This window comes from Polypterus senegalus, chromosome 11 (assembly GCF_016835505.1).
Source record: "Polypterus senegalus isolate Bchr_013 chromosome 11, ASM1683550v1, whole genome shotgun sequence".
In the NCBI taxonomy this organism is placed as follows: domain Eukaryota; kingdom Metazoa; phylum Chordata; class Cladistia; order Polypteriformes; family Polypteridae; genus Polypterus; species Polypterus senegalus.
Window position 1 is genome coordinate 58,514,556 of NC_053164.1, and position 27,904 is coordinate 58,542,459.

General features: G+C 37.2%; 1 protein-coding gene across 4 annotated transcripts; it reads left to right on the forward strand.

Moving 5' to 3' along the window:
- The first annotated feature begins 26 nt into the window (after window positions 1-26).
- On the forward strand, window positions 27-27,904 carry LOC120539771 (macrophage mannose receptor 1-like). Of its 4 annotated transcripts, XM_039770150.1 has the most exons (7): window positions 27-90; window positions 1,298-1,642; window positions 5,581-5,919; window positions 20,151-20,489; window positions 27,070-27,105; window positions 27,235-27,326; window positions 27,704-27,904. In XM_039770150.1, the coding sequence occupies exons 1-7, from the start codon at window positions 54-56 to the stop codon at window positions 27,818-27,820; spliced, it is 1,305 nt and encodes a 434-aa protein (XP_039626084.1). In that variant the 5' UTR covers window positions 27-53; the 3' UTR covers window positions 27,821-27,904. The 4 variants fall into 4 exon arrangements, with proteins under 4 accessions (XP_039626084.1, XP_039626086.1, XP_039626085.1 ...); XM_039770152.1 differs by lacking the exon at window positions 20,151-20,489; XM_039770153.1 differs by lacking the exon at window positions 1,298-1,642 and having other exon boundaries at window positions 37-90.

The window sequence follows — 27,904 nt, forward strand, 5'->3', positions numbered from 1 at the left end:
TAATAATGATAACCTGTGTTGTTTGCTTTTCAGACTGGTGTAATGGATGAACAATGGATGAACATAGCCTTCTCATCATTCTTCTTGCAGGTGAAACAGCTTTCAATAAAAAGAAATTTATATAATGAATCCATAATTCAGCAAAGCATTATTACTTTGTATAGCTTAACTGGAAGTTAAGTAAAATTTTTTTCAATTACTAAATAATTTTTTAGTAACATTGTAACGTCTTCTAAAATGTCATAAGGGCAACTTGCTTTATCTAGGTTCCCATTGCTTAGGTTTCTAGTATTTGTGATCAGCTGATTGTTAAAGTTCAGAACCAGCAGAGTACATACAGTGTTCTTGTTCAGCACAGCTGACCAGGAGTTAGCACAGACAGGCATATTCCTGGGCAAATACAACAAGAAAAGGTTAAGGACAGTAAGTAGTCTGTGCTGGAGCAGTGTGAGATATGAGGTATAGCACAGGGTGGGCTTATATTGTACAGTAGTAGTAGTATGCCTTTAATGTTATTTGTGAGCTTTGCTTTTTATTGTGGAATTTAGTATTGCTGATACTGCTGCAACAGCATAGGATCATGATTAGAAAAACAGGCTTTGATGTGTCATAAATATAATTAGAAAGCAAATTCTCATTTCACTTATCTTGTGCTACTTGAGCATTACATTTGTGCAAAGTAGACTGATAAATCAATATTTTATTTTTCTCTTCCTGCTAATTTGCACAGTGCTGTCCTGTGACAGCGAGAAGTGTGCAATGACTGTCCACTATTAAAAAAAATTGCTTTGCCTTTGACAAACATGTACTGTATATAATTGAGGAACATGCAAATTAGTGTCATATTTTGGGCCTTCAGCATTACACAACAAAAGGTGGTGTGGCCTCCAGAGACTGACTTTATTTACCCTAGGAATGTTTACATTCTGGACAATGCTTTGTGACAAGTTGTATATTGGTTTGGCAGGTTCATTGAAAGTGTCTGTGGTTGCTTGGCAGGGGCACATGAGTGTACTGCTGGTACAGTATATGGCTTGTGTGATCTCTAAATGCAAACACATTTTAACATTAAGGGGGAAGACCCAGAGCTTTTTAAGCTGTTTATATGAAGCAATTTCTAAAGCTACACCTGAGCAATACAAACAAAGCAGCAGTCTCACCAACAGTATACTGTGTAATATTGTGTTTTACATAGTAATGATGACAGGAGCAATTCATATTCTGTACCTGAGGTGCCAGAATACATTTCATGATTCAAAACTTGTTTCTTTAATCATTTCTTTTATTTTTTTTCCAGGACTGTGTGGACCAGCTTTTTGTTTCTACAGAGAATATTATTTTGTTAACACCTCGCTGATTTGGTGTGATGCTCTGACTTATTGCCAAAATAATTATACTAACCTGGTTAGCATTCAGAGCCAAAACCAATCCAATCAGATCCTAAGTTTGGCACAGAATACATTTCAGGATGCAGCTTGGGTAGGACTTTCTCGCATTGACTCCCAGAACTGGCAGTGGTCTGATGGCAGCAATGTCACTTATACCAACTGGGAAAGAGAACTGTTCTGTGCTGCAGTCAATGCAGATGGCACATGGACTGATTTTACGTGTTCTACTAACTTCTATTTCATTTGCTATTTAGGTAACTATGGAAGAATCTAGTATTTTATGCTGAATGCTAAACACTGCTAAATGCTGTTCTCATTTCATAGTTAAAGTTTGCGGTTTAGATTTTTCTTTTACTTTAATGTGTCATTCTTGTACTGTAAGGCAGCACAGTGCTGCAGAGTCCTGGGCTTATATCATGCACCTTATCACAATGACATCTCTTTTTATACCCATGTATATTATGTTAATGGTGATTCTAAACTGACCCTGTGTGAGTGAGCATAGATATCTGTAAAGGTGGTCCTACAAATGACTAATAACCCAGTTAATGCATCACGCTCAATGCAGGTGAAAAAATATGCTGTATATATATTTTTATTGAAAGTGTGCTTGTTAAACTCAGCAGGTCTTAATAAAGGTCATAGGCTTAAGATGGTTTTAGGCTACAGGACTCTACATGATTTCAAGGAATCCTCTACCCAAAAATGATATTCTTTTTTATTTGTTTCTTAGCCCATATAGTTTGTAGAGATGGCCAGTCATTATGGAAATTGAAAATAAAATAATTTTATATGGTTTTTTACCCCATATAGTTTATAGAGATAGCCAAGAAAATAAAATATTTTTTCATAGAATCTGCATCTACAGAGATCAATGCTGGACCACAGTGATCAATATAAAAACGTCAATGCAAAAATCTAACATTGCGAGGTATGTCTATTAAATAACAAGGCTGTGATTCCACACTAGTAAACAAAGCAGTCAGAACCGGTTATAACTGCATGCATGGTGACTGTGAACATGTCTGAACCTGCATGACAAGCAGCAACACTCTATGATGTTCAGTTTATTGTGAGTCGCCATTTAGTTTGGTTGTGTTTTCTGTAGTGTGCCGAAAAAATGCTAAGTTTAAAAGTTGAACACCGTGTCAGTTTGAAATTTTTAGTAAAATTGCACAAAACACCAACAGAATGTTTCGATATCAAGGGTATAATTTTGGAAGAATGGGATCCAGAAGGCACAACAGCATTATTATAAGGAAGTTTTGATAAAGCTGAGAGAAAAAGTCAGATAAAAATGGTCGCAACTGTGAGAAAATGGTTTCATTCTTCATCAGGACAATGCGCCTGTTCACACAGCACTTTCTGTAAAGCAGTTTTTGACCGACAAGCACATTACTACGCTTGAACATCCTCCATATTCACCCGATCTAGCACCGTGCGACTTTTATCTTTTCCCAAAAGTTAAATCAGAACTTAAAGGGACACATTTTGAGTCATTTGATGCTGTAAAGAAGAAAACGGCGGATGTGTTAAATCAGCTGACAGAAATTGATTTGCTCCATGCCTTTGACCAGTGGAAAACAAGACTGCAGTAATGTATTAGTGCAAATGGGGAGTATATTAAAGGGGACAAGCATTAAATTTGTAATACATATAAATAAAGATTTATTTAATAGAGTTATTTAATAGACACACCTCGTACTTGTTGTTGAATAATCCACATATTCACAACAGGCAAAACAAATGCATTTTTTAATTGTATGCTTTGAACTTTCATTTGAGTGTCCATTGGCTGTCAAGTCCTGCAGACAGCAGAGCCCACCCTTATAGCATGTGGCTTGATGCAATATAATCAAACTGGTTTGATTTTGTAGTGAGATTGGTTTGATTTTGTAGTGAGATGCCAAGCACTATGCTATACTGCTGAATGTATTGTGCATGTTCTGTGACTCTCTGTGATTTTATTAGGATTAAATATAGAATACTAAGAAATATTAAAAACAGTAGGAGGAGGTCTACACCATCCTGGTGTCTATACAGATTGTTTTCAACTACTAAGTAACTGGTTAAGAATAACAATAAAAAGGTAAATAATCATTTGGTTGAAAATATGCTTCAGAGTTTTATATTTGAGGACAAGAGAAATCACAAAATGAGAAAGCTAAAGCGTATAGCTACTAAGTGTCTAACTGCAGCCTGCATCCCTGAAATCACTTTTGATATATCCACTGGCGACATATCTGTCGTAACCAATATCAGAAGCTGATTTAGAGATATTAAGTTAAAGCTTTCAAAATGTGTAAATGTGATATAAGTCCAGTTTTAGAAGCCATTTACGTGTTTCCTGGGTCAATTAACATAAAATTGTACTAATTTGTATCATTCAAATATTTGTATATTAAAGTAAAATGAGTTTAACAAACGTATCAGGATGTTTTATCAGAAAATCAATTCAATTAACACACACACACCCACATATATATATATATATATATATATATATATATATATATATATATAAACACATAGAAACTTAGTGCTACTTTATTAAGTACACCTACTCATTAACAAAAATAGCCTGCTCCTTCAAGAAGACTATCACATGGCTTCAAGTTAATATATAAATATATGTAGTATGAAAAAATTGTTAAGAAGTTAGGTTTTTGGATTAGAATTGGCAAGGTGTGTCATGCTAAGGGAATTGAGAGGTGATGTTGCCAAAATCTGCAGATTAGCTACCAACCTAGAATTTTGAGAAGTACAATCTCTGGAGTTTGTAGTGCATGGTGTGTTAAGCAAAACACGCTCAGTGTTGAAAGGTTAGAGGAGAATGGCCAGACTTGTTAACAGAAGGAACACAAATACTGTATTCAAATAAAAGCTCTTTATAGTGGTAGGGGTAAAGGGATTGGACTACAGCAGTAGAAGACCACAACACATTCCACTCTTGTCAACTAAGAACATGAAGATAAGGCTATGGTAGGTGAGTGACCATGAAAGGTTGAGAAATAAAGATTGTACAAATTTCAGTATGAATCCGTGTGTACATGCTGCCTTATGTCAATGGTACTGCCTTAGGATGGTTGTATGTTAGTGTAGGCAAATATGTTCTTGGTGCAATACTTAACAGAACGCCAACTGAATGCCAAAAAGCATTACTGCTGATTATGTAAATCCCTCTATGGCTGTAATCTATTCTTAAGTGGATAATTCCAGCAAGATAACATACCATGTCACAAAGTATGCATTATTTTCAGCTGATCTCTAGCAAATTACTGTGCCTTTAGTTTACTCCAGTGGCTTCAAAATAACCCAGATTTTAAACAACAGAGAACCATTAAAGTGAGTTCAAATGAGAGGTTTGCAGCATAAATGTGTGGTTAAAAAACTGGAAGAAACTGCCTGACTCTGTAAGGAGCGATCAAATATCTAGGGAATGTTTCTAGAATCTTTTGTTGAATCCAGGGTCTGATACATTTACTTTGTCCTGGAGGCAAAAGTGTGTCCTACTTAGTATTAGTTAGATATAACTGACGAAGTTGCCTCTCATCAGTAGTGATGTTGAAGTGAATCTGTCTTTAGGCAAGGAAATTGAAGCAGTCAGTAAAACCGAAAGTGATTCTGGGAATCTGAACATGACACTCGTGTCACTCACGCATGTGCAGCGTGCTAGTCATATAATTATAATTATTATTATACAATATTATTGTATTTATTATTTGTAATTTGTCATTACTATACTTTCTACACTTCAGACTTTGTATGTTTAGTGTTTTGCATGTTTTACAGTAGAAAGATGAGATTTAATAAAAATGTTATTTTTCAAGCCAAAAAATACAACAATTTTTACTTATTTTTTTGAGAAAAAATGTAACGCTAATGGGGTTTAATTAATGATTAAAATCCCACATGATTTATTTTGGTTAGTTTAGTTTTTAATTTAAATAGAAAAATATTTCATTTAAATATTTCATTAACTGCAAGAACTTGCTTCTGATTAAGAATTTATGTTGAATAAAAATGTTCAACCATTGCAGCCCTTTAAGAGTAATCTAAAGTTTGGAAGGTAGTAAAAATTAACTTTTTAAATTTTCATCATGTTAGTGGTAGTGAAAATATATCTATGGCTTAAAACAATCCATATCATCCATAAAATGATTCTCTTTTCCTTTTTTATTGCTCTTGATAGATTCTGGTAACACCAGTAGGAGCTTCTTTTTGGTGAGACAGTCAGTAACCTGGTATGCTGCTCAGCAATACTGCAGAAGCCATTACACTAATCTTGTGAGCATAAGGAACCAAGCAGAGAATGAAGAAGTGATCAACAGTGCACAGAGTTTCACTGTCTGGACTGGCCTTTTTAACAACCCATGGAAATGGTCAGATGGTAGCAGAGTAACATTCTTTAACTGGAACACTCAAGAGCCCAATGATGTTGGAGGAACTGAATATTGTGTTCAGCAATTTACTTCTGGGTTCTGGAATGATATAACCTGCAATATGAATAACCCATTTGTCTGCTGTGAAGGTTAGTTTTCTGTATTCAATCTTTGTATTAATACTGCATGGTCATTCTGTCTGCTTATGGTGTTCATTAAGGTTATTTTCTTTTATTTACACCTTATGGACTCATTATATGCATTTCAGTGTTAAAGACGTAGATGCCACATATAGCACTTCTAATGTGGTGCCCCGCTAGGGAATCACCAGCATGGCATGGCGAAGAGTAAACTTCTACACAAAACAAAGTCCAGGTAGAAAAAGAAAATAACAGATCAATAAAACCCACTTAACCCAGTTTAAGGTCACAGGAGTTTAAACATATCCTGTCAGATCTTTGCACAATCACACTAGCAAACAGAAAGGTCCTTTCATATGCCACTGTGAGAAGGACAGTTTCTTTATGGACATCAAAGAATGTCAGCTGAGTGGACATATACAATGCTCCAGAGAGGGCCAAAAATGTCCTTATTGAAATGAAAGTTAGGGCACAAATGCCACTTAGGGATGAAGTCAAATACAACTAAAAAGAAGGCTGGTACCCTTTATCATTTACTAGCAATAAGAGACCATTTTAACCCTGTAAAGTTGAGCAGTTGTTTTGAAGAACACGTAAAACTTACTGAACAGGAAGCAAGTATACCATTGGCTTTTACAGGGAAGTAGTGTGCTTATAGCCCATGAAGTCTTGTAAATGATCTTAGGACTTGGGTTTATGTGTCCCGAAGAGGGAATTTAAAGTTGACCAAAGTCAGAGGTTTAGTAGAGTCTACAATTAGCAGAAGCAGGGCCAGTGCCTGAACAAATTTACAAGGTGACACTGAATTTTCGCAGGGAGGACAATGTGTGATCACACTACAAATAAATATAACTTTGAATTATAGCAAATATGCCCGAGAGATCATATCTACTAGTGCAAACGGAACTTTGTCCTGCACAAGGCAATACAACAGGTTCACATTTGATCAAATGAGCATGAGTTGGAACACCTGTACACATGTACACATGCGTAAAACCAGCAAACATCACTTAAAACACAGCACGAAGACATAGCGTAAAATAAAATCAAACAAAAAAATTAAAGAAACAATTCTATCTACCATTGCATGTCACTAACGAGGCTACTTAAATCATAGATAGATAGATTTATAGATAGATAAATACTTTATTAATCCCAAGGTGAAATTCACATACTGGAGCAGCAGCATACTGATAAAAAACAATATTAAATTAAAAAGTGATAAAAATGCATGTAAAACAGACAATAACTTGTATAATGTTAATGTTTACCCCCCGGGTGGAATTGAAGAATCGCATAGTGTAGGGAGGAATGATCTCCTCAGTCTGTCAGTGGAGCAGGACAGTGACAGCAGTCTGTCGCTGAAGCCGCTCCTCTGTCTGGAGATGATGCTGTTCAGTGGATGCAGTGGATTCTCCATAATTTGCAGGAGCCTGATCAGCGCCCGTCGCTCTGCCACAGATGCCAAACTGTCCAGCTCTGTGCCTACAATAGAGCCTGCCTTCCTCACCAGTTTGTTCAAGCTTGAGGCGTCCCTCTTCTTTATGTTGCCACCCCAACACACCACCACATAGAAGAGGGCACTCGCCACAACCGTCTGATAGAACATCTGCAGCATCTTATTGCAGATGTTGAAGGACGCCGGCCTTCTAAGGAAGTATAGTCGGCTCTGTCCTCTCTTGCACAGAGCATCAGTATTGGCAGTCCAGTCCAATTTATTATCCAGCTGCACTCCCAGGTATTTATAGGTCTGCACCCTCTGCACACAGTCACCTCTGATAATCACGGGGTTCAGGAGGGGCCCGGGCCTCCTAAAATCCATCACCAGCTCCTTGGTTTTACTGGTGTTCAGGTGTAAGTGGTTTGAGTCGCACCATTTAACAAAGTCCTTGATTAGGTTCCTATACTCCTCCCCCTGCCCACTCCTGATGCAGCCCACAATAGCAGTGTCATCAGCAAACATTTGCACATGGCAGGGACTCCGAGTTGTATTGGAAGTCCGATGTATATAGGCTGAACAGGACCGGAGAAAGTGCAGTCCTCTGCGGCGCTCCTGTGTTGCTGACCACAAGCATAATAATCATAATAATAAATCATGCTGTCACTGTACCACCACTTTAACACTTTGCCTTTGATAAAGTAACACTGATCCAGGGCTGATGCGTGATATCACTTACACTTGGTTAAAATACACAAATACAAAGCAGCTGAACTTACCATTTAAAGAGGTGAACATGAAGATTCTAAAAACTAAACTTCAATAAAAGTTATGAGGAAATTCCAATTTCCACTCTGAATCGGTCAATAGCGTGAAATTAGTTTTGAATATGCCACTTGGTATTGTATGCCTACAGTCTGGTCAATCAGTCTGGTGAGTGGCATCATGCTGAGCTGATCAAATGCATATTTCTGCTTCCTGTTCTACAATCGTGTATGTGACTTGGGCTATTTTTTTTTTTCTTCGAGCCACCATGGCAGATTTGCAAGAGATAACGGTGATCATGTCTTGAACATTGACTGACTTGTTCATAAGAAATTGTTCCCGGTGGACAGACTGTTAATCAGTGACATTACACTGAACTGCTGAAGAGTCTACAGGAAAGCATTAGCAAAAACTGTCCATTGAAGTGGTGCAGCCCAAACCGGATTTTGCACCTGCACACCGCGTTGTCAGTCAAAAAGGTTTTGACTAAAAACAGTGTCGTTGTGGTGTCACACTCCTTGTATTCATCAGATCTCACTCCCTTTAGCTCATTTTTGTTCTTGAAATTAAAATTAAGATTAATGTGATGAAGATTTGCAACTATGTTAGAAATAAAGAAAAAAATGTTGGAGGCTCTACACATGGAAACAAAAGATGAGTACAGGAAATTTTCGAGGAATGGGTGAAGTGCTGGGACAAGTGTATTGCATCTCAAGGAGAGTATTTTGAAGGTAACTAAAAGGAACTTCTATAAATGTTTTTCATCAAAATCACAATATGCAGAGAACAGTGTGTGAGACAACATTAAAGGTAAATTAAAATAACCCTTTTATCCACCTCAATATTATTTCTCCTTTTCAAATACAGCACACATATAAATATTATTTCAATTTTGATGTACAAGCCTTTGGTGAACAGTGATTTTACCATTGAATCATGTATTAGACAGATATGTTTAAAAAGAATGAAGAAAGAAACACTGAGAAAACAAAGTAAACAAAATAAAACAGTAAACATAAGTATAAATGTACTTCGGGGGTAATGTATAGCACAAAAATATGTTCAATCCCTCTCAAAACTCTAAAGCAGCACCCACAAATCAGTATTGACTGTTGCAGGTGGCGATTAAGCAGGACATATCTTGGATTATAGGTAGTCTATGACGAGACACAAAACGTAAAGCTAATAATATATTTTTCCCTACAGTAATTATCTGTGGTAGAAAAATCAACCCACACTGGAAAGACAGTTATTCTGTCATTGCGGCAAACGTGCATTGCGAATGCCTGACAGAAAAGGCCATGTGTTTCCTTGAATGTGAATGTCAGGCAGCATCTGTAGTTTATTTGCAGTACCTGCAGTCAGTTCAGTAGCATTGCCTTGTGTCATGTTCTTCTTCTTATTATCTAAAACACATGTATTAAAAATGTATTTACATTGTATTGATGGGTGCCCTAAACAGGCTGGTTAGTGGCAGCTTTTCCAGTCAGGAAGTCGCTATAAGGGAAGGACAGAGGAAGACTGCCTCCCAGGGTCATGTGTAACTCACAGTACACTCTGGTTTGGCTCCCCTTTGGACACCTGTAGAGTTGGAACTTTGGTGGTAAGCCCTGTTGTTGTCCTCGGGTGCCACTAGGGGAATCTGCTAAAGGCAGACTTTCCTGTTACAAAGAGGTTTCAACGGACCTGGAAGTGCTTCTAGGTGGCCATCTTGTTCCATCAGAAGTACTCCTGGGTTTGTGTTGAAAAACAGCTGCTCCACATCACCCAGGGACTCAGAGCAGAGTTGAGAGATGGCGAACAACAGTCACTGGTGGAGAGTGGAGGATAAAGGCAGTATAAAGGAAAAGGAAGAAGGGAATTGTGACTGAAAATTTGGTTGGTCTGGGTAACAGAAGAATCTGTAAAAGATATTTTGTACAATATAAATTCACTATATTTGAACCTGTTACTGTGTGGTTTAATTGTGTCTGGGTGTTTGGGGTGTTGATATGCCCCCTACAAGTCATAACATACTGTATCTCTCTATTATAAAAAAAAAAATCTTGGCAGGAAGACCAGGGAGATGAGACATGATCTTCTTGGAAGACGATCTGATGTCCCAGGAAAAACACATCATGCGAGACAAAGCAGTGAGCCAGAAGGACAGCTGCTGTACAGGGTTTTAAATGATTGATGCGCCGTGAGAGAAGCAGAACATGCACCTCGGCAGGGCGGAACAAAGCCAGTAGCTGATCCATCTGCTTCTCCTTAGCGTGTGTTCAGCTCCCTCCCTTCACAACACGAGCGGATGAGAAATGAAGTGGCAGGAGTGTAGTGCGCCTCCAGGGAGGTTGAGCGAAGTGATTGAGACCTGATCATCTCGGAGAGATTCTTTGACAACACGTGAGACTTGACATTACAACCATAGGAAGCAAAACCCGTGAGACGGTGACTTTTGCACTTCACGCCCTACAAACAATTTAAAACAAGTTCACGGACATCTAACCTAGCAGTTGTTGGAATGCTTTTGGCAGACACACTTCATGTGTTCCCAGCTCTTAAAACAACAAGCAGAACATGCAGCTCACCAGCAGCAGCTTCAGCAAGTCAGCAGATGATCCAAGCACATCTCCTTAGCGTGCGTTCAGCCCCATTCCCACCTCCCCCCCCCCACCGCTGCCCTTCACAACACTAGTGGCAGGGATACAAAGTGGCAAAAGGACAGCTGCTGTACAGGCTTTTAAATGATCGACGTAAAGCGTGACAAACAGAACATGCAGCTTGCCAGCAGCAGGAAAACAGCTGAACCGATCGCATCTCCTTAGCATGTGTTCAATCCCCTGCTTCTTTACATGAGCAGCATTATAAGTCCCGTGAGAAAGAGATATAACCATGCCCGGGGCAGGAAATAAAGGACAAATATTGTTTTTGCAAAAGTTTTAAAGTAAAAGTGAAAATAATACAAATGAAACAATTCCGATGAAAATAATCTCTTTAAATTGTTTATCCAGTAAACCAAACCCGGGGATGGGCGAGTGAAGGGAGCAGGGAGTGGAGCCCCCTAGTTCCAAATATTTTTAAAGATTATTCTGGAGACAAATGTGTCTGGATGGCAAGGCAAGGACCCCTGTGGCACCAACTGTAAAATATGTAGCAAAAACTCACTGGTTGGTGAATCAGACACAGGAATTACTAGACAAAAAAAGGGAGAAGAATGATAGAAAGTGAGAATAGAGCTCTCATAAATATGAGGTGGGTAAATTAATGAGTTGTCTTACCAGACAGAAAACGATTAGCACCTAATAAGAATATACCTGGTCCTGTAGGGGGTTTTGCACATGTTTTCTTGTTTGTGCGTTCTTTTGTACATTGTATACTTCCTGGCATAGTATATAGTATAACATTTATAACCACCTCTCTGCCTGAAGAAAGCTCGAGCCATGCATTCTGTTGGCTGTCCTGTCCATGACTCCACTGAACTAGTGTCCAGAACCCCTATCCAATAGGCTTGCTTTATTATTCTCTAATTCTAATTAACTTAAATTTAGAAGTACCCGGTGCCATGTACCATCTATTTATCAAGTTCTTGCCAATATTATTTTTTCTTTATGAACTGTTATTTTTATGGTACAGCCAGTGTTTGCTCCCTTGATTATGTGTATTTTACTTTTTGCTGTTTCAATGAACTTTTTGTTTAAGTTTTGCTAACATCATTATGTTTATTTATTATTTAGTAGATATTTTTGCATATTTGTGCTTTTACGCTACATTCCTTATATTTTGTGGGTGACCATATGATGACATCACCACTGCTAGGACTGGCCTCTGCCTTTATTTCATTGTGTGACTAAGTTTTGAAATTTTCTCTCATTTTTGAATATTTTTGTTTTGTCTTTGGCTTAACTTTTTATCTATTGTCCTGTTTTGCCTTATTTTCGTGCTTCTTTTTATTATTTAAATACTGTTTTTCATAACAATTGTTTATTTGCCTAGTCTCTCAAGCCAGAAGTTTAATTTTTTATTTTTTTCCATAGAGGGCATTTGTACATTTTGAACATTTAGAATATATTTCTGAACCTTAAAAGTTTAAACCCATTTTTGGGCCTTTTCAGGTCAGGCTGCATGAGGTGAAAGCTGCAGTATCTCTAGGCAGACAAGTGAAGGTCTTGGTCTGACATGTGGGTCTTTCTGGATACCTTTTACCGTAATTTTGTGTGCTGCAATACCATAAGTTAAAACAATTCATGGCTACCAGTTTTTGTTCATCAAAAGATCCTGCCTATGTTCTAGGGTGAGCTATTGTCCTCCTGATATTCTGAAACATTGTAACCACGGCTGTACTGTTTTGTTCTCAGGTGGCTTTCACCCTGGAGTATTTTTTATTCTATTTATTTTTTTCTGAATCATTCTGTTTTAGTGTATTTTGTTGCGGTGGGCTGGCGCCGTGCCCGGGGTTTGTTTCTTGCCTTGCGCCCTGTGTTGACTGGGATTGGCTCCAGCAGACCCCCGTGACCCTGTGTTAGGATATAGCAGGTTGGATAATAGATAGATGGGATGGATGTATATTTTGTTAATTGTTCTGTTATTGTTGTTTATTTTCTACTATTCCTTTTATTAATTTAAATAGTTGTTTTCTAAAAATTACACCATTAAGTTTGTTTAATTTTTTTATTCATAGATGATGAATGTGACCCCTAATTGGACTACATGCTACAGGCAGTAGTCATCCCAAAGGCAGCATCTGTAGATTATTTAGAGTACCTGCAGTCACTGCTTTGATGCAGAAATATTGCCTTGTGTTATGTTCTTCTGCTCCCATTTGAGTATCTGCTTTCTTTTGTTTTGTGGATGTCTATGGTCTTATGATCATTTCTGTTGTGGTTTAAGGATTTTTTACTTAGTCTTTTGGATTATTGAATTTGGATTTTGGACCTTTAATTTTTTTTTTATTACTTATTGGCTTATTCTGCTTTTTCAAATTTAACAATTAAGTTCAGTTTTGATTTTTTTTTAATATTTTTGTTTCTTGTTTCTATAGTTTAGTGTTTGTTTTGTATTTTCTTTTGATATATTGACATTGTTTTTTTCTGTGTGGCCAGGTTTTAAAGGTCTCCCTTCATTTGGAGGCTAATTATGACACCTACCTGGGCATGTGGATATGCTCCTTGATTAATTTGGATCTCGTCCAGTTGTCATTGCTCTTTAACACAAATTCATTGGCTATCCATTTTCCAAAAAAAAAAAAAAAGTGGCAGGCAAAAATCAAGACAGAAATATAATCTCTGTAAAAAGTTAAAATTTTGAAGTAACGCAGGACAAGAAATTTTTATTATATTTGTGACCTGACTGGAGACAAAAACTGGACTCATGGACTCCTTTGGTACTGTGTCTCTTCGGAGAATCTTTGGGTACCGCTGGTTTGACTTTATGTCCCCCATTGTGAGGGAGCGCCAGTTACGGCACTACAGCCATGTGGCACAGTTCTCCGAGGGTGATCTGGCTTGCAGGATCCTCATTGTTGGGGACCAGAGTAGCTGGAACAGACCAAGGGCACGCCTACATAACACCTGGCTGTGGCAGATAGAGGGTCATTTCTGGAGGGAGAGACTGGACCGGGTGTCTGCCTGGGGGGTTGGCAACCAGGATCCCAAGCTGTTTCGTCATGAGGTGGGTGCGGCAATGAGCTTTACCAATACATGCTCCCCAACCTAACCTGATATAAAGGCCCTAAAAGCCAAACTTATCAACCTTACAAACACACCATGTGCTCTCCATGGCTACAGATGTAAATCAAGTGTTGAAACAAACTTTTATTAAATTATTAACATACTGTATTTCAAAACTTAATTTTGTTGTTTACATAAATACATAATTACAATACATATATGGAAAATAATCAGTACAGAAGGCCCAACCTAAACACAAGCCATAGAACTAGCATGTTCTGTTGATTTTCAACATTGGTTTATGTTTTGTTTAGGTTAATAATTGGTTGTTGTCTCTGCTGAAAAGTAGACAGCTTTTGTGTAAATGCCTTATAGAGGCAAAAAGTGGACATAATAATGCTTTCGATTGATTCCATGCAAAATAATTCAGTATGCTAAAAAATGAGAGTTACTAACAGGGTGAATAAAAAGAGAGAGTGAAAGACAGAAGTTAAGACAAGGTGGCCATGACAGTAAGGGCAAGGCTGCACATGGCCAATGCTAAAATACTTGAAAGAGGTAGCCCTGTCAGTGGGAAAAAGTTGCTTGTGTTATACAGTGGAGTGAGCTTCAAAGATCCTGAATTAATGGGAGCTTATCAAAGGTTTGGAAAGACAGTGCTATATTAACACACTTTCAACTTGGAAATTAAAATGTAAAATGACACGCAGAGACTAAGGTTGTGAAAGGGCGCTGACAGCAGATGTGTACGTTCCTTGTTATAATCCCTTCCTGTTTAATCAAAGAGATTTAATTTCAGTAAAGCTATACAAAATTTCATTTTTGTTTTTAAAAAGAATACTCTACCCAGTGTCAGAAAAACAACCAACAGACATCATAAAGGTTTGGGGAAGCCAACTGTATAATATTCCCTGGCTGCAAAAGGTTGAAAATTAAACAGAGCTGTTCACAATACTGAGTCCAAAATAGCACTGATTATGTGGATGCAAGATGGCGGATGCAAGATGGCGGCTTTAAAGTGACGTAATCGGGGCCAGAACCTGAAGTGACGTCTTTATAGGCACCAGAGACATCGTCAAAGGTGGCGGAACCGGAAATGACGTCTTCATAGGTGCAGGAACCGGGCGGGATTTCCCGAAAATATTCTGCAGGGAACTGAGAGAGACAGTCAGTGCACCCTGTCGCCCCCTGGTCAGGTGTAGAATTACAATTACTTAGACCCTTTAACTGTCTCCTGCTCGCATGTTTGTGACACCAGAAATTATAACTTTTTTATCTGTGTTGTTTGTAGTAATGGCCGAGAAAAAAATGTAATCTAGTATTTTCATGGAGAACAAAGATAACAAAGTTCCTGACACAACAGGCTCATATTGCAGCCAATGCTGAAAAAACAGCAATGATTATCAAAATGTCCATGAAGAAAAATATCATATGCTCTAAACACCCCAAACACATGCATTTTTGTTAAATAATTACGATTTGTTTAACTGTATGCCTGCATTTATTTCATTGATTCAATAATAAACTTGATTTGCCAGGTGCAACTAAGTTAGGAAACTCTGAGGGTCCACACAAGACAGCACTGTTATATTAGATTTTTTTGGCAATGCTTCATTGCTTAGTTTGTTCAGTTGCCATTTAAAAATTTGCTGATGTTTTCATCCAATATGTTTTGTGGTTTCTTTGTCAACCAAACAAAAAAAAAAGTTCAACAGTCATTTTTTTGGCATAGACCACCTATCAGTAAAACATGAACAGTTTTCATGAAAGCATGCTGAATAAATACAATAAGTATGCAATTCTGCAGAACAGGGCAATATCAACCGTAATGAGTCTTTATAAAAAAGAAGGATGATTAAATTAACAACAATCTGAATATTTTCCCTAATTTAAGGTTAAACCAATTTTTCACACATTTGCAGGTTACTTTTGTTATCTTCACGTCTCATGCCTTACAATGTACACACTAAAAGCTGTTTGGTCTACGAGAAGCTCATGTCTTTAACTCTGCCATTCTAACATTGAGCCAACTAGGCTAATCACTGTACAACAGTGCCACCTACAGTTAAAAGTGGAAAATAAGAAGTCCCAAAAGGTGACTACAGGGAACAATCATGGCTTGGACTTTACAGGAAGTTATCTGCCATTATAAGTCTTATGCCATTGTTTTCTTAATCACACAAAGCCTTTGCCCTGTCCTTATTAACCTTCTGTATTTGTGACTGTTAGATTACATCTTTCTATATTTTCATTCTTATGAGTGTTTTCTTATTGATGAACACCTGCAAGACCAGTGATATTTAGTGTCCCCAACTGGAAGAAGGAGTTCAGAGAACATCAAAAAAAAAATAACTAGGTAAAATTATTCAACTGCCAGGATGAGATAACTTGAATCCTAGACAACTTTAAAAAGGAGGCTTTAATAATTTTTGTTATAAGCTAAGCTGTTATAAGCTAGCCAAGACACCTGTCATGAACAGGTGACAGAGTCATTTAAAAATATTTGCTATCTCTTGTACTTTCAGTGCCTTTCCTCTGTACTTGCTTGTGTATGAACCTCTCTTTGCTGACGCTTCCATTCTCGTGTGTGTTCCTATAAAGCCTTCTTCTCAGACTCTGTCATTATTTTCGAGGTGCCTTTCTCAGTTTCTGTCCAGTTTCATACTTTATGTCATTGAAGGCAATTCTCGCAGTGTGGACCTTTACTACTCCTCATGCGTCTCAAATTTGCACTTTTTCTTTCTTTGTTTCACTGACCAAACTGACCAATTAGATTGCACTTTGGAACTGGACACACAGTGAACACTAGTGGTAGTTCCAAAGGAATGGAAGCTAATCAACATCATATCACATATATATATATATAGATAGATAGTGCCAAATAATACCAAATAGATTATTTTTTAATATTATAAAAGAAAATATGGGAAAATGCTATTCATTGTTGACTGGTTAAAGAAAAATCAGCATGTTCAACTAATGAAAGTTTATGAAGAAGTAACAAAAATATTCCCTACCTGAAGAGCATATGTTGTTATCTGCTGTGAGGGACAAACTGGCATCCCAGCCAATACAGATTCAACTCCCTTACCTGGCCAGGAGGCCTTGATAACCAAAGATCAGGGAAAGAGTTACAATGTCTCCTTTCTGTGCAAAGATGTGGAATGACATTACAGTGGTTACATTGAGGCTGGCATCCTCTACTTGCCACTGAGCGACACCTGGGATGGATTTGGGAACCAGAAAGTACAACACAGAGGGTGGCTGCCTGCTAAGGGAAGAGGTCCCCCTGTACACTGGGTGGTAGCAAACCATCGGGCTAGCCCAATTTTAGATGCCTGCAGCATAGAGGTTTAGGTCCCATGGGCCTGCCCTGTCAGGTTCTGTAGGGGCCACCAGGGGGAGCACTTGGACAGTAATGTTATCGTTGTGGTCTTGCCTGACCTGGAAGTGATTCTTGGAGGCAATACATTAATCACCAGAAGTATTCCCAGGTCCATTGTTAAAAGAGAGCTCTCCATTTGGCTCAGGACATTGGAGTTAGGAGAGGAGACAGACAACACTCCCTTTGGAGAAGTGGAGGAAAAAGGAAGGAGCAAAGGAAGTGACTGATGGTATTGTCAGGCTGTACTGTGTTATGTGAGAGCTGCTACAACACGGAGGGAAGGAGCCCGTAAAAAACACACGTTATTGTAAATAAAAGCACTGTATTTGAACCAAGGACTGTGTGTGTGTGTAGTTGTGTTTCGAGTGTTGGGTGCTGATACTCTTCCTAGTGGCCACAAAGGTTTTAATAAGGTACCTGATCTGGACATAATTACTGTATTTTAATTACTATTATTATAATTACTATTGTTATTATTATTATTGTTATTATTATAGTTATTATTATTATACTTATTATTATCAGGGATTCAGGATGTTGCAAAAAGATGAGATCTGAATTAGTTTAGTGACAATGTAGCAACAATTATTATAATGGAGTATTCACTAATTTATAATGTTCCATCAGGCATTACACCTAATAGATCTGTTAATAGATTAGGGAATCCTGAGATCTCGGGATTGACATTATTTCAAAGATGTTTAATCAGAGTGCATTCCCAAAATATGCAACTTAAGGAAGCAGGCATGGTATCAGAATGTGCGTCTCACTAGTAGTGTATTGGCCTCGATACATTTCATACGTTCTGGCCAAAAGAAATGTTAAGAAAGTAAAATTGAATGCTTAGTTAGACCATGGTTCACACATATTGAAGAAGAACAATGGTTACTTAGAGCTGACTTCTAAGTAATATTCTAATAGATATTGAAATGAGACATGATAGAAGTATTTCAGATTATGATGACGGCAAGTAATCCTGATGGCAGTTGTTTGTTTAAAATCATTCTTTATATAAAAAATAAAAATACACAAATGATAACAGGATATTGGATCAAATACAGAGATGTAAATAAAGAGTTTGGCTTCTTAAGATAGCACTGATTGGGACAAAGGAGCATGACAGGTGTGTGAGCCAGAATACTATCATAAATGCTTTTCTTATTATATTTGCTGCAAATTAATTTTTCCTACTACTCTTCCCAAAAATACTTAACATTGAGGCCTCACAACTCCAGAGTCTTGGGTTTAAATTCGGCCCCTTTAATCCAGAACAGATGGATATTTCAACTGTAAAGATTTTATATCTTGAACCTTTAAAGATGGCAGTTTAATTTTTAGGCTGTTATTGCAGAACTAGGTGTAATTTTAAGGAGAAGCTGCCAAGCTCATTTCTTCAGACCTTAGTTAATACTGCTTTGTTTGTATTAGATTTGATTTTTTAGGTTTGAATTTATATTGGTAGTTGCACGTTTTCTTTTTTTTTTTATGAAATAATTTGTATAGTTTCAGTTTCTAATTAAAATGATTTTTCTTTGTTTCACAGTAAATACTATGACAAGTACATTTTATTTTTATTAAAAGTACATAACATTGGCTGGGGTGGGCTGGTGCCCTGCCCAGGATTTGTACCTGCCTTGTGCCCTGTGCTGCCTGGGATTGGCTCAAGCAGCTCCCCATGACCCTGTGTTAGGATATAGCGGGTTGGACGATGACTGACTGACTGACATAACATTGATTGCATTAAAACTGTCAGCCAAACAAGTTCCACAGTACAACGCTTGGGAGTACAGCCAGTGGATATTCTTTTTATTTTATGTGCACTATCAACATGCAATATATGCTAATATAACTTTAATAAAATCTAGGGAGAAAGAACTACTAGTTAAAGGGAATACAGTAGACAGGAATGGACCACCAGAACAAATGCAGGTGAAAAAAGAATGTTGCCAGAGTAGATCACTTAGTTATTTAGTGCTGCTGTGTGGCCTCAACAGACAGAATTCCTGTTTTAAGGACATGAAAAACCATTTTAAAAAAATGCTGTGCATTTTTGTGTTCTGGTTACACAATTTTTCACCCTTTTTACAGTATAATTCAGCACCTATGAAACTTCTGTCTTTTTGTATTGTCTTCTTTGATTAAGGACTGAGTGCTGGAAGTTGTTATATTTCAGCCAGGGTCACATCTCAGGCTCAATGATTTTTTAAAGTTTTCTTTTGAATATCATTTTGTATATTGTATTTTTGAATTTGTTTTTCGCTACATTTTTTGTGTTTTATTTATTTAAAACTGTTTCTTTTAATTATTGTTCTTTTATGTATTGAGTTAATATACATATTAATTTTTTTGTGCTTTCTGCCTTATCCACTTTACATGGAGCCTTAGGGTGGTGGGGCCACCTAATGCTGCACCTAAGGGGCCTGCCTCAGTACTGTTTAAGGAGAAGTAGCTGTTAATATGGCTACTTAAGTATTGAGGCGTATTCCTGCTTTTTTAATGATGTATCTGTTGATCATACACTTTTTTGTTTTGAACTCCTGCTTGAAAATTAAGGTTTTTAGTTTTTGCTTGTTGGATTTGTTCAATTTTAGGTCTACATTTTGCTTCATTTTTTTCTCCTGCTTTAGTTTTTGTGCAATCCTTTACAATTTTCTAAATACATATTTAATTATTAAAGAATCTTAGTATAGCTTGTGTTTTTTTTTTTTTGATTTACTGACTGGGCCGCTACAGGCTGCAATCCTGCCTTTTGAGTTTGGGGCCAGGCTGCCTGAGGTGGTAAGGCCTACAGTTTTAGTCCAGACCTTTAATGCAGCGCAGGTTATTTTTTACAGGCATGCATTCATTTTGAGCATTATGATCAGGGAGGATCACAACAGGAGTTTCCTTCTACCTAACTGAAAATGCAATGTAGAAACAACTACATCATACAAATCATTGTAAATGAAACAGAATTTCTTAATAAATACTTTTAACATATGCATTTTTAAAATATATTTTGCAGTTGCAACAGGAAGAACTAATTTATCTGGGAGTTGCTCATTTCAAAGCAGAAGCACAACATGGCTAGAAGCTCAGAGCTTCTGTAGAAAAAACAACATGGATTTAGCCTCCATTCAATCAATGACAGAAATCCAACAACTTACAAATTTAGTTCCCAGTGCTTCATTTTTCCCTGTGTGGACTGGCCTGTATCGTGAAGGTCAAAATTGGCAGTGGTCAAATGGAGATGCCGCTATCTACTACAACTGGAAAGCTGTCTACTATTGTGGAGCCCTCAACGTTCAAGGAACTTGGAATGACATAAATTGTTCTGTTAACAAAACCTTCTTCTGTTATAAAGGTAATGGATATTTTAAAATAATGTTTTGATTAAATGATTAGCCTTAAAGTGGTCAACTTCAGAGCTGTTGGATTCAAAACTAGTAGATGTCAAAGGTGTTACAGCACATCCACATTTTAATTTTGTAAGACGGATTTCTGTTCATCAATTAAACTGATAAGTCGTATTGCCAAACCAGACTCGGACTTGCTCACATAAGTTTCATTTCTTTTATCAATTTTATACTGATTCAAGAATTTAACACACACATAAAGAAGTTCAATTGAAAAGAAGAAATCTGTATACCCTCAAACAGCATAAATAAAGAGGAAGAAAATAACCTCAGGAACACAGCCAAATAAACCTAAGTGTGCTGTAAGTGTGATGTCAATGGGTATCTAATGATAAAAGTCTTAATTTCTAAAAGTGGGATACCAGATCTCAATGGGTTCTGTGAATGCTCCCTTAATCCGAGAGGCAGACAGTTCCAAAAGAATTAGATTAAAAAAGAACAGCTGTTAAAAGAAAGAAACTCAGGAGATTTCCAGTGAGGGGTAAGAGGTAATTTAGCCACTGTAGTGCCAAGTCACATGTTCACATAGGATAGAGAAAGGTTTGAAAGGTCCAACAGAAGTAGAGTTTGAGGAATAGGAAGGATGTTTTCAGGTAGAAAGGATGAGTGAAACTGGCCTTTCCGTAATCAGAAAGAAAGAACAGGAGGGCAATGCCAGAACATATGGAGGAAGGTGCCAGGTAAACCAAGGAAACATTAATGACAAAGTTAATCAGGAGAAAGACCCATGAGAAAACATTTATGGGAAGTAAGGTAAAGTCTTTGAATTTTTTTGAGTAAGGTGAATTGATAGTCAGGGTTTCCGGAAGAAAATGTAACATTTTAAAAAAATATTTTGCCAGCAGTAGAAGGCAGTGGAGCAGGATCTTAGGACCACTATGAGATTAAAGGGAGAAAGAAAGTATTCTCTTACCTAACAGGTCTAAATACTAAAATAGTATTTTTTACAGGAGACCCACTTATTAAGCAAGGATCAGTTCCAGCTGCAAAATGACTGGACTGGCCAAATGTTCCATTCCAGCTTTACAAAGAAAACTAGGAAACTGGGAATTCTTATACATAGAACAGTTTCATTTGTGGTATCAGATGTAGTATCTGATCCTGAAGTGAGATATGTGATTGTCATGGGAAATTTATTTAACTGCAAAGTGATTCTGATAAATGTTTATGCGCCCAATGTAGATGATAGGGAATTCATGCAAAATGTATTTGCATCCATTCCCAATGTGAACACTCATAAAATTATAATGGCTGGGGATTTTAATTGTGTTTTAAATCCAGACCTAGATAGGTCTCCTGTCACGGGGCAATGACATCTAACACTGCAAAGACAATTACACAATTTGTAACTGACCACAACTTATCAGACCCCTGGAGATTTCTAAACCCAAACTCATACTCACCAGTGCATCATTGCTATTCAAGAATTGATTATTTCTTTAAAGATAACAATTTCTTGCCTACAATTAAATCTTGCAAGTACAACGCTATTGTTATTTCTGACCATGCCCCTCTGATCTTGGAGCTAAAATCATTATGCCCCACATACTCATCTCGCAGATGACGTCTTAACCCATTTTTATTAGCAGACGAGAACTTTACAGAATTTATATCCAAACAAATCAGTTTTTTTCTAAAGACAAATAGATCCTCAGAGGTTTCTGCAGGAATACTCTGGGAAACCCTGAATTCCTTCTTAAGAGGACAGATTATCTCATATCTTTCCCGCAGAAATAAATTGAAAACCAAGAAGGTATCAGAGCTAATCAGAGAAATTACTAGAATAGATCAAGAACATCCCATGTGTCCACGTGGGGCTCTTCATTGGAAAAGGCAGGCTCAGCATTCAGAACTCAACCTCTTGCCAACTAAAAAAACTGAACAACTCATTTTTAAATCCAGACATCATTACTATGAACACGGAGAGAAAGCTAATATGCTCTTAGCTCAACAAATCCACAAGCAAGAAGTTTGCAATGCAATCCCAGCAGTTACCAACACAGACAAAATCATTGACCATAAAAATATAATGCACACATTTAGAGGCTACTACTAGTCCTTATATTCTACTGAGTTTAAAGAAGACAAAACACAATCTAATGCATTTCTGGATGCATTACAGATACCACAAATAGATACTCTCAGTGCAGAGGATTTGGATAAACCTTTGGCACTATCAGCATTACTAGGTGCTATAAAGAGCGGGAAAGCATGGGCTTAAAGTGGAGAAGGACAAACAAACTGTAATTACCTTTACTACACTATTGGCACGCAGACTTATCTTGCTCAACTGGAAGAATCCTAACTCTCCTTATTTAAGTCAGTGGGTAACTGATGTTTTATATTATTTGAAGTTGGAAAAAATCTAATTCGCACTTAGAGGATCTGTTCAGAACTTTTTCAAAACCTGGCAGGATCTAATGAATAACATTTTAGAATAAGCCTTTAAAGCGCTGAGGAAGCAGATTCTTTCCCCTTTTCTTTTTCTTCTTCATTTATCTTTATTCACTTGTTAATTACTCTATGTACTTATTTTAACTAGCTTTAAGTTTTACTCTGCTGCACATGCCGTCTTTCTCAGGGGTGGGGGTTGATTTGTTTTTGATCCTATTTTTCTAAAAATCAATCTATTTGTACGGAGTGTTGTGTAATTTCAATAAAATCAGTAAAATTAAAAAAAGATTAAAGAAAGAGTTTTTAAGAAAGATTTACAGAATAAAGATTAAACAGTGAAGAAATTCCTCTTTAAGTGGATTAAAGAACAAAATAAAGAAAAAGTGGTTCCAAAGGAATTGGATCAGATAAAGAGATGCCACATGCGCTGACCACTAATTAGAGTTACAAATAAAGGAAAAAGGATGAACTAGAAAAAGCATAAGTTTCAGCACTTGTATCTCCATGCACTAATATAAAAAAAAATTTGTGCATATCTTAGTCTCATCCTATTTTGTTTTTCATAATATAATCATCCTTCTTTTTAAAAGCGGTCGGGATTGTCCTTCCGTCCCGTGAGTGCTACGCAGGTGCGGAGTTTCACACACGCCCCATCCATTTTGCAATGCACGATGGGATTTGTAGTTTCGTTTTTCCAGGTAAAAGATGATTTTCTACTCCTTCTTCTTTCTTTCTCACTATATAAAAGTGGTCGGGATTGTCCTTCCGTCCCGTGAGTGGAAAGCGTAGCAGTATTCTGCTTATCACAGACTTACTACTTGCAGTTTGCGGTACGAAGAGACATGATGTGAGCAGAGTTCTGGTGCTCCCATCGTTCCCTTGCTTTTGTTCGTGATGCGCTGGAAAAATAGACAAAATTATGTCTCTGGAAATAATTAATGTTGATGGAGTACAAATGCCTCACCGCGTAGTAAATATCAGGGGGGTTCAAAAGGGCAACCTCAATATAGAAAAAAAGTTTAAATTTCATCACAAAAATAACAGAAACTACGAGTATTAAAGTAATACTGCTCAAATGCAATATAACCAAATTAATGAGTTTGTATAAAATATCAAATTGATCTACATATTGAATTGCCTTAAGAAGTGGTCAACTTAAGTCGGTTGCCTTAAAAGGCGGGTCAGCCTAGTATTATTTATTTATTGAGCTTCTGTAAAAAGCCACATTTCTTTCTGGGACAAATAAAGTTCCATGTGTCTATATATCTATTGTGGCGTACAGCAGGGATGTACTGAGGAGGCCAGTGTAGTGGATGGACAGGGGGAGATAATCTGACAGTGCATGCTACCCTAACACGCTGGGTGGGAGCCTTCCTGGGCCAGTATATCCATTCATGTGCCTTTAGGGCTTGCCGGGAATTGCAGTCCCATAGGGCAGACCTGACAGAGGAGTAATTCCTTCTTGATCTGGAAGTACTCCAGGTGTCTGGCATTAAAGGTGGCCACCAATCGGGTGTCAGAGTTAGGAGAGGAGTCCAAATAAGCTCTCCTGGGACAGGAGGAGGAGAAAAGGCAAAAAGGCTTTGTAATAAGGATTAGAAAAAGTCACAAAAATGTTTGGGGCTGGACACCCTGTATACTTGAAAAAAGCTGAGGAAAAAAATAAACACATATTTACAGACACTAAAACAGAACTGACTAACATGTTGAAAGCCAATAGAGTCAGGCAGACTGGAACAGTAACTGACATGACAGGAAGATGGGTTCTGGGTACCGGATATGACAGAGGGTGTCAGAAGTGAAGCAGGGTCTTCGGCTGGTCTGCAGAATGACAAAAAGAGAGAGGATCAGGTGACAGCACCAACCCCTGGTCCGACCGAGAAATAACACCATTTGAGTCTGTAAACCGTCTCACATGTGCACATGTGTGACAGCATGTATTATAGTTGTGAATAAAGAAAGAAAGAGATTGGGTTAAGGTAGTTGGCAAATAAAAGCCATTTTTGTGCACTGAAACTGTGCTTGTGAAGATCTATCTATCTATCTATCTATCTATCTATCTATCTATCTATCTATCTATCTATCTATCTATCTATCTATCTATCTATCTATCTATCTATCTGTCTGTCTGTCTGTCTACCCCTATTTTCTGTTATAAAACATGACGTTACACAGCCATCACCTAAGGCTCATTTTGAATTTAGTTGAATGATATTTAAGGTGGCTCCTTACACTATGTAGTTATCTGTTATACAGTTAAATTTATGACCCCTATATTAATAGCCTTCATTTTCACTCTTGACTTTGCCCCTTTTCCTCATGGGTTTTGCCTTATTTGCGTTTTGACTGTCTGCCTTGGTTTCTCAATAATTGTCTCACTGACCCTTTTCTGCAAAATGGGGCCTTCCCAACATCCAACTCAAAATCCTCTAAACTACACTATTAACTCTTTGCTGGTTTAAGTCTTAAACCTTATTTACCACACAAGAGATCAACGCTAGAACACCGACATGATATTTTGGAAGCTTTAAATTATACCCAGAAATCAATTGATTTTTCGTTAAGCATTGAAATTTGTTGTGTTTTTTTTATGTTTGTAAATTCTTGTAAAAGTCTTTATGGTGCTATATGGTACTAAGAAACAACAGTGCACCTCTTCAGCAATATTCAGAATTAAACAGTTTTTGTAGGAGCTGCTTACATCATCAAGGAGCAGTTCTATCTCACTATTTTTAGCAGAACAGCTTTGATTTATCAGTTTTATGTGCCTTAATATACTTATGACATAAGTAAACGCAGATTTCTAAATTGTCGAGTGAGTTAGCTAGTAAAGTATATGAAAAATGAAAAATAAATGTGCCTAAATGTAAGGTGCAGGATAAAAGATGAGGCTAATTTTAATCAATTTCAAAATAAAATGACCAAGGAGCATGCCAAGTGTCAGCTCATGGAAATAGATGGTAAAGATTGATAATTATTATAATTAATGCAATTCTAAGAAAAATATGCTACATGACATAAATAAATGACACCAAGAAGAACATGAGAGCACGAGACAGATGCATTTATCAATTTCCTGAACATGCTTAATTCAGTTTAGGTTCCCAGACACTTTGAGCCAGTGCCATCAGCAATGGTTACATGGCATAAGGCAAACTCAGGCACACGCCCAAGACCTCTCATGCTTGACTCAGAATCTCCAATTAATCTTCTCTGCAAGCCCTCAGAATGCAGGAAGGAGAGACAAATATAGACAAGGGGAGAATATGTAAATTTTAAACAGGTACTAACCAATAGTGGTGTTTTGATCAATCGACATCTCATCTAAATCGGAAGATTTTCACTTCAAGATCGATGGTCGTGAATTGGCCAATTTCAATTTTTTTTTCAGCATCTGCTTTCTAAGCTTTATGGCAATTTACTTGTAGTGTTTCATTTTTCAAAGTATCATGGTACTTTTTAGAAGTGCTGGAGTCATTTTGCTGCCACGATGTCCTGCAAATAGAGAGCACCCAGTCAGACTTTAGGAGAGAGAGAGAAAGTAAACAAAAATATTGACTTTTTTGTTAAATTTGAGTAATAAATTGAGAAAAGGAAATCTGAGGAGCTGTTCTGTGCATGTAAAGGAATGGCAACATATATGCTGTCCATCTAAACTTGTAAAGGAAGAAAAGGAGCTCCACTGTCAGTGAAGTGTGTGTTAAAAATTAAAAGAGAAGCTGCTTTAATGATTTCAGAATTTATTTTGTCATTTAATTAAAATGAACACTACTTGCATGAGTGTGGACAGTAAGTGAGGCTGTGTTTAGTACGACAGCTCACATTTTCAATTAGGGAAAAAAAGACACAGGCAGAACAATAAGCAAAATAAAACAAATAGCCAAAAAACTAGCAATAAATAAAAAAATATGTATATATCTATCATTAAGCTCACAGATTTCCAATCTTTGGCCGTACCGAAGAGGTGGTGTGGGACTGGCTTCTTTTATTATTTGAAGTTGTCGCTCCAGAAGCAACTAGAACAGCTTTCTTATTTCCAATTTATCTGTGCCGATGCGTCACACCTTAATGTCTTTATGAATACAGAGGACACTAAAAATAGTACAGTAAAAACTTCTTTATTTGTTTTTGCAGATTATCCTTTTCCACCTCCTTCAAAGGTCCCCCAAGGTAAAGCACTCTAACTCTTATCTTGTGGCTGCTATAAGCTGCTTTGTGATGTCAGCATCAGTACGGTTTATTAAAACATGATGCATGTCATCAGCCACTTAAAGACATAATTTTTATCTATATTTACAGGAAATAAGACACTTATGTTTGGGATTAAGATTGAAAAGCAATACTTAGTTGATCTGGAAGTCAGTGCCATTAGGACTAACATTTTAGATCAGGTAGGTTCAATCAAAATTCATTTATTATTTTTTATGGCTTTATTCACCCCAACAGTACATTCTAAATGGAAATTTAATAGCTTGGGACATCCATCTTTCCATTTTTTGATTTTACTTTCTCTTTGACTGTACAAAAGGAGAGCTGTAGCCGATTACGTCTGCATTAAGTGCAGGTGGGTAGGACTCAAATTCTTGACATGTGCCCCCTTTCACAAATTGTGGCCAGTTTAGAGATATATTCCTTCACTACTCCTCAACTATCAGAATATGGTTGGAGAAATGCAGTTGCAACTACAGATCATGATGTATTTTGAAATTGTATTGTATACAGTATATATTCATTTTAATTATGGCAAATTTTAAATCTCGTTTTTCAGATATGGAGCATCCTTGCTGCGCAAATTCCAATGGACACAATGAAAATGAAATGGCAAGAAAGTGAAGGAATCGTTTTTAAGGAGCATAAAGAGGAAAAAGTGTGCAATAAAAACTGAAACTAGATTTATTTTACTGTTTGATTAGTTTGGAGTGGATGTTCATTGAGGTTTAGGTAGAATGCCCAGAGGGAACTGGGCGGT

What these genes read in the sequence shown, in the direction of transcription:
- LOC120539771 (XM_039770150.1), top strand. Translation starts at nt 54, where the DNA reads ATGGATGAACATAGCCTTCTCATCATTCTTCTTGCAG. An exon ending in TCCTTCAAAGGTCCCCCAAG is followed by an intron (nt 27,106 to 27,234) that starts GTAAAGCACTCT and finishes CTATATTTACAG; the next exon opens with GAAATAAGACACTTATGTTT. An exon ending in GGACTAACATTTTAGATCAG is followed by an intron (nt 27,327 to 27,703) that starts GTAGGTTCAATC and finishes CTCGTTTTTCAG; the next exon opens with ATATGGAGCATCCTTGCTGC.